The sequence below is a fragment of the Vulpes vulpes genome, chromosome 5 (genome assembly GCF_048418805.1).
Source record: "Vulpes vulpes isolate BD-2025 chromosome 5, VulVul3, whole genome shotgun sequence".
NCBI lineage: Eukaryota > Metazoa > Chordata > Mammalia > Carnivora > Canidae > Vulpes > Vulpes vulpes.
Genome location: NC_132784.1, coordinates 43,013,473 through 43,028,345, shown reverse-complemented (window position 1 = coordinate 43,028,345; position 14,873 = coordinate 43,013,473). Strand labels below are relative to the sequence as shown.

General features: G+C 39.1%; 1 protein-coding gene and 1 pseudogene across 1 annotated transcript; both read left to right on the top strand.

The window, feature by feature from the left end:
- Positions 1-1,976: 1,976 nt before the first annotated feature.
- Positions 1,977-5,959, top strand: MC4R (melanocortin 4 receptor). Its single transcript, XM_025997567.2, has one exon. It carries the CDS (start codon positions 2,451-2,453, stop codon positions 3,447-3,449), a length of 999 nt encoding a protein of 332 aa, XP_025853352.1. The 5' UTR covers positions 1,977-2,450; the 3' UTR covers positions 3,450-5,959.
- Positions 5,960-11,876: 5,917 nt separating this feature from the next.
- The window catches only part of LOC112919194 (hsc70-interacting protein-like), a 173,709-nt pseudogene continuing 170,712 nt past the window's right edge, over positions 11,877-14,873 (top strand).

The following is a 14,873-nucleotide window of genomic DNA, read 5'->3' as shown; positions in this document are numbered from 1 at the left end:
ATTTCTTCACATCCTCACCAGCACTTTTTATCTTTTGGGTTTTTTTATGTTATCCATCCTAACAGGTGTGAGCTGATATCTCATTGTGGATTTGATCGGCATTTTCCTGGGAATTAAATTGTTGAGCACCTTTACATGTATCAGGTAGCCATTTGTATATCTTCTTTGGATAAATGTCTATTCAAGTCTTTTGTCCATTTTTATTTTATTTTGTTTTGTTTTATTTTATTTTTTTACTTTGTATTTTAAATTCATTGGTGTATAGTTGACAATGTTATATTCATTTCAGACATACAACACAGTGATTCAACATCCCTGTACATTATGCCATGCTCACAAGTGTAGCTACCATATGTCACTTTACGACACTATTACCGTATCATTGACTGCATTCCCTAGGTTGTGCTTTTCATTCCCATAACTTATTTGTTCCATAATTGAAAGCCTGTTATCTCTCATGTCCCTTCACCCATTTTACCCATCTCTCCTTCCCCCTTCCCTCTGGCCACCATCAGTTTGTTTTTCTGGATTTATAGGTGTGAGCCTGTTTTTGTCCATTTTTAAACAGAGTTAGTTTTGTTTGGTTGGATAGTTGGGTTTTTGTTTTTGTTTTTTTGCTATTCAGTTTTAAGAGATTCTTACAAATTTTGAATATTATTAACCTCTATCAGATAGACGGTTTGCAAACATTTTCTTCCATTCTGTAGGTTGCCTTTTCACTCTACTGATTATTTCCTTTGCTGCCCAGAAGCTTTTTAGTTTGTTTGTAATCCCACTCGTCTATTTTGGGATTTGTTGCCTGAATTTTGGTGTTAAATCCAAGAAATCATTGTTAAGACCACTGTCAAGGGATTGTTGTCCAATGGATATAAAGCTCCACTTATGCGAGAAGAATAAGCTCTAGATATATACTATGCAACATAGTGCCTATAGTTAATAATATGGTATCATACACTTTAAAATACACTAAGAGGATAGATATCAAGTATTCTTACCACAAAACAAATAAACAAAAAAACAGACAAACAAAACACACACACACAAGAGCACAAGGAAAATTTTGAAGGTGGTGAGTATATTTAGGACCTTGATTGTGATGGTGGTATCATGAGTGTAAGCATATGTCCAAACCCATTAAAATGTATATGTTAAATATGTATAATATTTTGTTATATCAGTTGTATCTCAATAAAGCTTAAAGACTGAGTTTTGCCCAATTATTGATCTTTTTTCCTTTTGAGAGCAGAGTAAATATAGTTTATACTATCACCATATGGCTTCTAAATATCATGAATGAGAATAAAACTTTCCCAGCCATGATAACAGAAACTCTGCAGTGGAGAATTATCGGCTATTAGTGCACAAACAAAACAAAACAAACAAACAAAAAATGAACCCCGTCTAGAATCCCTGGATAAACTGTAGCTACCTACATCAGTTCTCCCATCCGGAGCACAGTGTACCTGTATTATCAGATATTCTCCCTGTCTTTCAGGTATTGGAAATTGAAGCATTATTTCCTGGATTCTTAATTCAAACAAATTGAGAGTAAACAAATTCAATATCCTGACCAAAAAGGCAGCATGTCTATTTCAGGAACATAAGCACACAAATGCTTGCGTGGGCACATAGGCGAGCGCGCGCGCACACACACACACACTCACACACACACACGTGTCTCTCTTTGAAGCAGAAATAAACCTGGGGGAGCCTGGCTTGTTGTGTTATCAAGGAACAGTCTCCAGGGACCAAGTTGTTTTCCTTGAAAACTTGACAAGGAGAATCCAGTCTCTCTCATCCTGCTTGCTTCCCCCAATTCCACAAGCTTCTGCATCTGGATCCGTGTTGCCCTGCAATTTGTATCTGGAATATCAGCCGTGCCTCACAGACTTCCAGTGCGTTTGGATTGGTCAGGAGGAAGCAGAGGAGGAGCCACTCTGAACATTTTTTTTTCTTCCCCTCCACACACCATAAAATCAGCAGCAGCCACTAACACTCAGAGCAATGCTTCAGGTTGGGAACTAAGACCGCGGAGAGGCAGCTGATGCGAACATGTGCACTTCAGCTCCTGGTGGCTCGGCGGCAACTCGGAGAATTACTTGCAAGAGACCTCACTGAATGCCCTAGACTAAAGTTAAGGTGGAAGTGAGGACAAAAAAGAAAAAGAAAAAAGAAGAAAAAAAAAAGAAAAAGCAAAGAGCAGACTCTTTGAACTGAGACTGAGCATTTCAGAAATCGAAGATGTTACAGTGAAGGTGATCGGAGCTGTACCTGGAAGACAGTAAGAGCTCCACTGCCAGCCTTTCGGAGCACGGGGCAGGTACTTGACACCTGGCAGGCCAGCTGGATCCTCAGAACTTTGGGCGCACAGAGGGGGAGAACATAACCCGGGCTCCCTGGCCGGAGAGGCCGAATCAGTCCCGAGGGGGTCTGCATCCACTTGTTGCAGGATGAACTCCACCCTTCAGCACGGAATGCACACTTCTCTCCACTTCTGGAACCGCAGCACCTACGGACAGCACAGCAACGCCACTGAGTCCCTTGGCAAAGGCTACCCCGACGGGGGATGCTACGAGCAACTCTTCGTCTCCCCGGAGGTGTTCGTGACTCTGGGGGTCATAAGCTTGCTGGAGAACATTCTGGTGATCGTGGCAATAGCCAAGAACAAGAATCTGCACTCACCCATGTACTTTTTCATCTGTAGCCTGGCTGTGGCCGATATGCTGGTGAGCGTTTCCAACGGGTCAGAGACCATCGTCATCACCCTGTTGAACAGTACTGATACGGACGCGCAGAGTTTCACGGTGAATATTGATAATGTCATTGACTCGGTGATCTGTAGCTCCTTGCTCGCCTCGATTTGCAGCCTGCTCTCAATTGCAGTGGACAGGTACTTTACTATCTTTTATGCCCTCCAGTACCATAACATCATGACGGTGAGGCGGGTTGGGATCATCATCAGTTGCATCTGGGCGGCTTGCACGGTGTCAGGCATCTTGTTCATCATTTACTCGGACAGTACTGCTGTCATCATCTGCCTCATCACCATGTTCTTCACCATGCTGGCCCTCATGGCTTCTCTCTACGTCCACATGTTCCTCATGGCCAGACTGCACATCAAGAGAATCGCCGTCCTCCCGGGCACCGGCACCATCCGCCAAGGGGCCAACATGAAGGGTGCCATTACCTTGACCATACTCATTGGGGTCTTCGTCGTCTGCTGGGCCCCATTCTTCCTCCACTTGATATTCTACATCTCTTGTCCCCAGAATCCATACTGTGTGTGCTTCATGTCTCACTTTAACTTGTATCTCATTCTGATCATGTGTAATTCCATCATCGACCCTCTCATTTATGCACTCCGGAGCCAAGAGCTGAGGAAAACCTTCAAAGAGATCATCTGTTGCTATCCTCTGGGTGGCCTTTGTGACTTGTCTAGCAGATACTAGCTGGGGACAGAGGAAGTACTAAAAACATGCACGAGAGACTTCTTCATCCTCACACAACATGAACTGTGTGCTTGGACAACAGCTGCTTCTTCAGTGTAAGGCAGGAGTTGAGAATATCTGTTGCACAAATTCAACTTTATGATGTTTTGATGTGGAAAAAAAATGCCCAGGCTCTGTACATTGCTAATGTCATGCTACTTTGTGGCTGTGCATTGTTAATCCGTTTCGACGCTGTAGACACTTTGAATTTCTAGAAAAGAAAAAAGCTTTCATTAAAAGCATATCAGTGTTTCTTGTTTTCACGAGGATTTGGCACTTTGCTTGCTTTAGGAAACATAGAAATCATAGAATCATTAACTATATAGCCTGATAAGCAGCTTCTTATATTATACTATATCACATGAAATGTGCAGATTTGAATGCAGCATGGGGGGGGGATATTGGACAATAGACACTTGGTCATTAAAACAATCAACTGAAATTTTAAGTAATAAAATGTGTTCATTCTCCCTGTTGCAGAAATAGAAATGAAGCTTCTGTTGAGAGAAAAACAGGTTAAAACACACACACACACACACACACACACACACACACACACGAGATTTTAAGCCATAAAACTATTTCTGTCTCTCAGAGACAAAGGGATTAATTTGCCCAAGCAAGCAGTCTGATATTTTACAAAGGCAATTCAGTTTGGGGTAGAGGAAGACAGCAGTTACAGGGATTAAAGTATTGTAGACAATTTAAGTTAACATGTAAAGCTGAACTTCCGGATAATCAAATTATTTCCAACAATCATTATAAAATCAGAGAATAAAGTCTTTCTATCCCTTTAACCAGGGACCCAGTGTCTTCTGAAATGTGCACAAAGGGTGGTGTTGCCCTGAGAGATCTGGCTTCCGATCTCTAAAGAACTACACACTCAGCATTGAGTTCTCTCACTTTTCACAGGAAACTGGTTGTTTACTTATGGTTTATTTTCTGCACTGGAGTTTAATTATGCATTATCAAGAACTTTAACTTTACAAACCACATCTATAACACACATACATCCATGCAATATCTGTAAATATCTAAAATAAGGGGAGCTTTGATGCTGATACATGACAAGTAGGAGGGAAGACACCACCTGAATCCCAGAGGGTATCTTAACATAAACCAGCCTTCCACAACCACATTTTGGAAAGTAAACACTTGTTTTCTTCCAAAATAATCCCACAGATTCGGTTACTGAGCAGTAAAATCTGCACTTTCCAATTTACATGTACTTGAAAATTAAGAGAGAGAAAACATATTAGGCTGAGGGTTACCAGTAACTTATCCTTTGCTTTCATTTATAGTGTCTTCCAGTGCTTAGGGGCAGAGATCACATATGCAAAGGTATTTCTTAAATCAAATATAAATGCTTTACATCTTAACAAAAAGTCCTGAGAAACTTTCAGCAATTCATGTGGAAACATTACTTAAAACTGGAATGGTGAAATGCAAGTTTACAAATGAAAGGTGGTACTTGATTCACTAGGATTCCTCTATTTAGATGCAAAATAAGTGTGAGTATTTAAACACAGACTGCTCTAACAGTCAGAACCCAAAGCCGTAGGAGGACACAGATGGTGTTTTTATCTTTGCTACTATTCCTGTCCATTCTTTCACATAGTAAATTTTAGAGGTCCTGGGGACTGGAGATACAGAAGAGAAGGCTCTAAGTGTCCCCATCTTGTGTGGTGGCTGTCTTTTCTATGTCTCCTTCAAGAGTCATATCAAATGCTGCTTCGTCCATTAAGAACCAGCCCACTTCTCCCTCGAAAAGGAAATCTGGCTCCTTCATCTTTGTTTCTATACCTCCTCTTGGGGCTGTTTAGAGAGCTGGGGTGAGTGTTAGTCATGAACCTGCCTGCCCCACCAGTCTCCTCTATAAGCCCAGAGCACAACATTAGGCTTCAGTTTCTTTAAGTGCTAAGACTGTGTCTTACTCATTTTTCCTGTTCTCCAAACATCCTTCTGTTACTTTCTCTTTCTCTGGTAAAACCAAGATTCTCCCAGAGGGACATATTACCACCCAAAGTACATAGTTCACATTAGCGTTCACTCCTGGTGTTGTATTTTTTATGAGTTTTGACAATTGTATAATGATATGTATCCACCATTACATTTATTATAGAGAATAGTTTCGCTGCCTTAGAAATCCTCTGTGCTCCACCTATGCATCCCTCCTTCACTCCTAACCCCTGGCAACCACGGATCCTTTTACTATCTCCATAGTTTTGTCTTTTCCAGAATGTCATACAGTTGGAATTATATAGTATATGACCTTCTCAGGTTGGCTTCTTTTACTTGGTAATATGCATTTAAGATCCCCCATGTCTTTTCACGGTTTGGTAGCTCATTTCTTTCTGTGCTGAATAATATTTAATTGTACGGATGTAACATGGTTTATCTATTTATCTACCAAAGGGCATCTCTTGGTTGCTTCCGAATTTTGGCAATTATGAATAAAGCTGCTATAAACACTTTTGTGTGGACAGAAGTTTTTAATACCATGCCAAGAAGTGAAACTTCAGTATAAATACTGTGATGTATGTGTCCATCCTTTAATATTTTGTTAAGGGTGATTAGTTTGTATTTGAATTATGAGAATAATTCAAATACTGGTAAGGAATATACACTTCAGGTGTGAAAGCAGCATCAGATACCTTTATTGAAATTTTCACCAGACAGCTCATTTAAAAAGCATAAGGTAGGTATATTAGAAATTATTTTCCATTGGTGAAGTGAGTGATTTTCAAGACTTGCAGTTGACTTAAAAAGTTGTACAGTGATCACCATAACTTGCATGAACAGGTACAAATTTCTGCCCACTTAACAGCTAGCCTAACGCTCAGACACTATGTCCCAAGCTCTTAATGGTCCCATGTCTCCCATCTGCTCCAAAAGTCTCTGCCCAAATGAAATATTTTGAAATTACTAAAAAACATTTTTGAAGAATTATTTAATAATGTGTGAATAAATATTGACTTCTGTTCAATGTTACAAGGAATACCCAGAACAGATTCTTTAATATGACACCAACTATCTAAAGAAAGTACCACTGGGAACAGATCTTAGAGATCATCTTATCCAACCCTCAAAGCAGACTCAGAGAGAGACTGGTTAATGTCAAATGCATAATCAGTGTTAGCACCGAAACCTGAGACCCAGGTCCTGTCTCCTTATTCAGATTTCCTTGAACCAAAATTCTAGATAAGTACCACTTCCCAGTCATAAAGAAATTCCATGATTGAATCCTGGTTATATCACTATGTAGCTGTGAGGTTTTGTTGAAGTTGGTGTTCTCATTGTTCAATGTACATAATAATACCTGTCTGATGGGAATCTTAGAAGGATAAAAGGTAATTATAAAGATTGAGGTTCCACAGAATAGCACTCAGTATACATAGACACTCAAAACTGTAATTATTATTAGTTTTAAAATGCAAAATAAATGAATAAACCCATACATGGATGAAGACTTACTAGTTTTGCTATTTTTTTTAGACTCAACATGATCAATAGAATCTCAGCCTTAGGCTTAACTACGTATCTTTTCTTAAATCACATTTCATAATTTCCTTAAATTTGTTGGACTTTTTTTGTATAAATAGAAGAATTTAAACAAAGTGGGTACATGGGCATACCTGTTAAAAGGATAATTTGTTATCACCAATAAAGCTAATTGTTTTAAATTTGCAGTGCCACATTCAATACTGAAAAAGGCTAATTAGAAAGATAATGTGCCAAACATGCAATAACCAATTAACCCATTTCTACAAAGATTAAGTGACACTCATTAAACTTTATGCCACAAATTTAAGTGGTAACACACGCACACAACCATTATCTAAGCTGACGACACTGACATTAAATGTACACCCCCGAAAAATACTAAAAATAATGAATTTATCCTCACCTCTTGATGCTCAGTTAGTGGTCTGTCACATATTGGTCAAAGCTAAGTAAATGAAAGTAGAAAGAGCATAGGGTTTAGACTAAGGAAATATTGGGCTCAAATCCCAGATTTACCAGCTCTAGAACTTTGGATAAGTCACTTAACTTTGCTAAGCATCTACAGTCTGAAGATAATAATACCTATCATTTCATCATATGGTTAATGATAAATATTAATGTAAAATTAGATACCAGTTTACAGGATCTAGTATAGAGCTTGTCACTATAGGTATCTATCATTGTAATGATCAATCAAATCACACTCATACAGTCATCAGAGTTTAGATTCTAGAAGACATAAAACAGTGGTACAGACTTGGATAGCCTCACTTCTCTAGCAGGAGAGGCAGGAATCCACTCAAACGTGTTTTCAGCATTTCACGTATTCTTAACAAGTGAAGCAAGTAAGAGTGAGTCTCTATGTTTATTATTTTAAATCTAAACACATTTGAAACATTTCCAAAAGATTGGGGGAGGGAGTGCTTGGAGTTGATAGGAAAACACACTATTTCTTTTTTTTTTTTTAAGATTTTATTTATTTATTCATGAGAGAGAGAGAGAGAGGCAGAGACATAGGCAGGGAGAGAAGTAGGCTCCATGCAGGGAGCCTGACGTAGGACTTGATCCCAGGTCCAGGATCAGGCCCTGGGCTGAAGGCGGCACTAAACCGCTGAGCCACCAGGGCTGCCTGAAAACACACTGTTTCAATGGCTTCAGTAATGTTCTAATTCTTATGGGGAATAACCCATTCAATATTATGCTTCACAACTTAGAAATATATGACAAATACTCCTTTGCATAAATATTATATGAACATTTACTGAATATAATGCATTAATTTTGTAATGTGCTTAGTGAGAGGGAACATGCAAACGTTGTATTTGCATGGAACAAATAAAAGAGACCCAGCATAATTTAATGCTGCCACTTCGAGGGGGGGAAAAAGAGCTTTGATTTGTGATAGTCATGGTTGAATTTGTCCCTGGGTTAATGGAATTAAATAATCACAGTTTACAATTATTTGTGGAGCTTTGGCTGCTGAGAGGCACCTGGAAGCCCCACAAATACAAAGAAAGCAAAGAGGAAAATTTCAGCAACTCAATCAGTGAACTATTTAGTGAGGTTTTATATGGGGCTCAGCTGCAAATGAAACTATTATGGTTTGATTTCTAAATCTAACATTTTAAACAGTGAAAGAAATTTCACTGGTAAATTCAAACCACCCCTGCATATAATTAAAATCTGAAAATGTAAAGATAAATTTGGCCATTATTCCATTTGAGGAAAAAACCCATTAATGCTAAAAATGTTATTTGCAAAATGTTTCCCTCTTCAATTCAAAACGTGTTTTGTTTGTAATACCAAAGTTTCAAAGTGGTCCCATTTAAAACAATGCATGTAGATTTCATATGTCACAATATCCTGAAGATTTCATTTAAAGCAACATGCATTATTCATGTTTTTACTGAGTTCTTTCATTCAAGAAGAAAGCAAGACTTCAGAGTAATTTTGTGCGTGTGATTTTGTTTACATTGGATAATTTATAAAATGTTGACATTTGTGGTCTGGATGCAATTTTTACCTGTTAGGGATACATAGCTATTAGCTATTTATTACCAATATTGGAAAGAAAATCTACACATTTTCACTTTGCCCTACCTCTAACCTTCTTCTCTGAGACATCACATCTCTACCTTTTCCAAATCAGGGTCTTATTTTCACGTGAAACAATATAGCTAAAACAGAAGTGTTCATTGACACAAGTCTGGCTCCTTGGTTTTAGTCTATGTTTTCAGTATTTCACATTCTCAATGGAGCAGAAACTGAAAACTTCAGCCACTTTGCATTTACACTCCAATATTAAATGAAATTCATGAGATTTTGAATAAATATCCAACATATAAAGCCTGACACAAATGTCTTTACCTTTCTCTATGTACCATGGAGAGGACTGGACAGAAAATGGACCCCTATGAATACATAATTCTTGTTGGGCAAAATAGGAAGACAAAGATATGATTGATTTATTTGGATATGGTGAGCTTTTTTGAGAAACCTACTTAACATCCAGGCACAGAGAAGCCTGGGATATACATATAGATTTGATAGTCATATATGAGTGATCCTCAGCATGTCTTGAGCTGACAAGGCCTTCCTCCCACTGTCTCCAATCTCATCCATGTGAGACTTTCACCACCATCACTGCAGAAAAGCCGTTCTTGCTAATGTGACCAAGGTACTTCCAGTTACAAAATTCAGTGATCAGTTTTATTCTTATTTAGATCAACACACACTTGAATCTGTTGGTCACTGACTCCTGTGCCTTGCTATACCGGGCTCAGAGAACAACCAAACCCTTGGCTTTCCTCCTACCTCAAAAGCATCTTCTCAGTCATTTTACAGATTCACCCTCTTTCCTCCAAACACTTGACAGCTGAATCCACCAGAGCTCAATGCTTTGTACTATTCTCTTCTCTACCTGTACTCACTCTGTTGGTCATTTCAACCAGTCTCAAAGCATTAAATACTATCACTATTCTGAAGACTCCTAAATGTGTAGCTTCAACTTGGATCACTTCAACTATTTTCTGGACATCTACACTGGCTTTCTAAGACAAAGTCTATCTTAGTCAGTACAGGCTGCTCTAACAAATTACCACTGATTTTCAGAGGCTTAAGCAACAATTATTTCTCACAGGTCTGGAGGATGGGAAGTCCCAGAGAAATATTCCAGCTGGTTCAGTTCCTGGTGAGAGCCCTCTTCCTGGTGTCAGATGGCTTCTGTCTAGCTGTATTATCCATCACATGGCAGAAAGAGAGAAGGAGCTAGCTCTCTTCCTCTTTATAAGTATACTAATCCCATCATGAGAATTCTATCCTCATGATCTAATTACCTCCCCATCTTCAGGCCCCATCTTCAAATACCATGACATTAAGGCTCCAACATGTGAATTTTAGATGGGCACAAACATTCAGTCCACAGCAAATCCTAAACTTACAAGTCTGTTTTCTTTTTTTAGAGAAGTGAGAGGTGGGGAGGGAGGGAGAGAATTTCGAGCAGGCTCTACACCAAGCACGGAGCCCAACAAGGGGCTAATCCTAGGACCTTGAGTTCATGACATGGGTTAAAAATCAAGAATCAGATGCTTAACTAATTCTAAACCCCTAGTTTTTGCACCCCAAATTTCTCCTCTTACTGCTTTGCCCACATCAGATTATGGCAACTGCATCTTTACAGTTAATTAGAATGAAATCACCACTAATTTCTCTTTGTCTCATATTCCATTTTGGATCTATCAGGATGTATTGTTGGTGATATTATTAAAATATATCCTGTGTCTTCCCTATAGCACCTAGAATGGAGCTTGTCCATAAGAAGAGCTTAATAGATATTTATTTGATGAGTGAAGGAAGGAAGAAATATGAAAAAATAGAGGAAAAAAGCCAGCACTGGGTGTCCTGTTCAAAGTAGTATTCAAGGGGTTTGTGAACGAAGAATAGGACATGAAGTCATGCTCACAGAGGCAAGAGAGAAACTAGAGGGGGGGGGCTAACTGAAGCCCAGAGAGGAGTGAGTTTTCAGGAATGAGGTATCAATCATTTCAGTAAAGAAAGAACTGAAAGGTATTCAGAAACTTTTCCAACTAGAAATTTAGTGTATTTCATTTGAGAATGGAATTGCAAACATGACTGAGGTTTTGATGAAATGATAAAAAAAACAGTGAAACATGAGAAGAAGAGCCAATTTCCAGGAAAATATTGAAGCAGCTACCAGATGCTTTGGTTCCTAAATGGAAACACAGAAGTAGAATGGGAGATGCAGGGGTGTAGGAACAGAGTACAGATCCTTCTATTAACAAGCTGTACTGAATAGAATGGGGCATATATTATTAAGGGATAATTTTCTCAAAATGGATTAGCTTCAAGGAAGATTATATGCAGAGGCAAAGAACCAATACAGACTAAGAGGCTGAACATACTGAATATTTACTGAAAACTCTCAGTAGTAGAGTTAAATCATTTTCCCGTAATTTTCCACAAATGGTTGTCTTTTCTTTGAGGCTTTTTTTCCTAGTTACACCAGGAAGTAGCTCTGTGAACAGGTCTACTTAGGAACTGTACCTTCCCAAACACTCCAGATGAATTGAAATTCTAACACCTCCCACACCCCAAACAGCAGATGACAAGTTCAGCACTCACCTGGGGACAGCGGCATGAGTAAGGTCCCGCTAAGTGCACTCAGCCTTTTCTGTTCTGAGCAGGAGGCTCCTTCAAAATAGTCTTTTTTTCAATCATGGCTGGAGTGGACTTAAATCCAAACTAGGCAGGGGCTATCCACTTATAGATGGCTGGGCTACATATCAAACAGGAGAGGAGGAGCCCCACTGCTGGGGATAGTAGCCTTCAGGAGCAGAGACATGCTGGAATGATTTATAACCAACCATGCACTTTCTGCAGCAGAAAGAGGAGGATCAGCCCTCTTGGCCAATGTGAGTGCAGAGAATGCATGGGATGGAGCAGAAGCTATATCAGCACACACATATACTAATGTGGCCAAGCATGAGAGACAGCGGTCCTTGGATAAGATCCTGACTTAACTGCCCTCTTATCAAATTCCCCTCCAAAATGAGAGCAGGGAGGTCCATGAACCACCAGTATGGCCTAACAAGCACTGATCCCCTTACCACCTCTTCCTTTAATAGCCCTGAGACCTCCCCAGCTGACGTCACAAGAAATGCTTATTTTTGCTTGATTCGTTCATTTTGACAGTTTGGTAACTGGGCCTGCATTATATTGTTACATTTTTATTTAGATGTTTTCTTACATAAGTTATTTTATTGTAGACATTGGAAAATAGGGTCTCACTTTTATGTAATTATTTTAGATAAAAAGAAGATGATCAAACTCAGAGAGACTACAGTACAGTTAAGTAATGTATATTTAAGATGCCTTTATCTTTTGAGGAAAATATGAAAGAATATAAACAGAATTCTAAGGGACAAATTGAACATATACGCATATCCACAAACATGCACATTGGTATCCAGAAGTATAGAAAACAGGCCAACTAAAATGAGTTTATTTATAACAGTAATTTCCAAAAATGGCTTTGTAAACCATTGTGCTTATTCTACTGTTTATGGTAGTAGCTCAGCTTACCAGTATTTATCTACAGTATTTATATAAGGTACACTGAACTTCTCTGTCATTATCTTCAAAGTAAGAGTAAACAAGTTGCCAAGAGGGAGTTTCTCCAAGCCTGATTGCCAAAGGTTGTTCTTTTGGTATTGTAGGTCGAGAAGACAGCGCCAACTCAGGGTTTAACCAGGTAGCTTTGATTTTAGAAAAAGTAGTTAATCAATAGGAAGAATTATCAATTAGCCAGAGAAACTGCAATAAAGACTCTTTGATAAAAGCCTATCATTTTATCAAACAAGTCACAGATAAATGGCAACAAGTGGTCAGAAAACAAGCAGAATGACACAGAATGACATTTGTTAGACAGCACTGTAATGAAGAAGTTTAATGAAAATTTAGGAGAATTTTATGAATCAAGACTATTTGGATTAATTTAAGGACAGAGAAAATGCAGAACACCATATCTTAATTTGATTATTCTAATCACAAGGGGATGAAAACATTAGAGTGGCAAAAAACAGTAGAGTGTAGCCCAAAATTTATCTTGTTTCTTTTCAACTGTGGTACCAACTACAAGCATTGTCCTAGGCCTGAAGGTCACATTCTCCAATTACTAAGTTATTGTAGGTGTCAGAACTGGCCCTGCTCCTTCAGAGGCCTAGGGCAGGTCTGTGAGAGGTTCCAGGCACCGACAGAAGGGTCTCTGCAAGCTATGGCTGACCACCAGTCCTACCAGCCTTTTCATTCCTTTGTCCTTCTCTTTAGGGAAGATATTAGAAACTCTCTGGGACATGTTTCTTCTTGCATGTTGTTTGTTTGTTTGTTTGTTTTTACAAAACATACAGTGCAAAAATTATCCTTTCCAAATAAGGGCTAATTTGACTAGGGTGTTTGCCAACAATAAATATTCTTTTCCATTGTTTCAGATAACATGTTTATCAACCAGGAAAGGAACACCTAGATGCCTTTTACAACAACAAAAGTTAACTTTTACAAAAGTGTTTTGTATTCACAATCCCTAGGACATCATGAAAAGTGAAAGAATATTTTTTTTTGAGAGAGTGCAAGTGGGAGTATGTGAAGAGGGGCAAAGGGAGAGGGAGGGAGAGAATCTCAAGCAGGCTCCACATCCAGTGCAGAGCCCAATGTGGGGCTCGATCTCACAACCCTGAGATCATGACCTGAGCAGAAATCAAGAGTCTAACTCTGAACCTACTGAACTACACAGGCAGCTGAAAAAAGAGTGTTTTCATGGCAGTGATGAAACCCTCTCATGGGTTTCCCACAATACCATAATTCTTACCCAGGACCAAAGCAAACTACATTATGTTGTAAAATGACATACCATAAGCCCTAAATCAGAAAGGTCTTTGCCATGAAAAGCCTGGATTATTTACAGGCCTGTCTTAATTCCACAGGATCTTGGCTCTACCCAGTATCCTGAGGAATCTTCATCTAGAACACCCCAGTAAACCAGAACCAACTCTACATCTGGCAAGCATCGTATCCACAATGGAAGAGAAACAGTGTTACACAGTGGTAATTATGATGTATTTTGTAATAGGCAAATTCAATATCTTGAAGGTTCACAGATTTCCAATTTACAAAGACATTGAATGAAAATGTTGGCTGATGTAGTTCCTGCCAAGATATGCCTTCCATTGCTGTTGTCCCAGATGCACCTCCCTTAGTGGTCTTCACCCCTCCACTCTCTCTCCCAAGTCAGTCTTCTGTGACAAAGCTCAGTTACTGCTTAGTTTGGTGTTTTCTAGCTGGTCTCCTTCCTGTCAATCCAGGGCACTCAGAATTCTCCCTGGAAATTTTTCTCTTTTTTTAAGGTTTTATTTATTTATTCATGAGTGACACAGAGAGAGAGAGAGAGGCAAAGACATACACAGAGGGAGAAGCAGGCTCCCTGCAGGAAGCCCAATGTGGGACTCGATCCCAGGACCTCAGGATTATGGCCTGAACCAAATGCAGGTGCTCAACCACTGAGCCACCCAGGTACCCCTCCCTGGCAAATTTTTTGTTATTCAGATGCTCTTGAGATTTTTCATCTGATCTACTCAATGATATAGTACACAGATTTGTCAAGATAAGAGTTAGATACGTTCCCTTCTCTTGTAGCTTATCTCCTATAACAATTGTTCTCATTTATGACTATAATGCAATGGGTAAAATACCCACCTTAAAGTGATTTAATGAATGAAGGGAATGATTGCTTGTATACTTTAACACTTCATCAAAACAGTATCTCTGCATACAGAGATACTCTCAAGGATGAATCTCTGGTGATTTTAC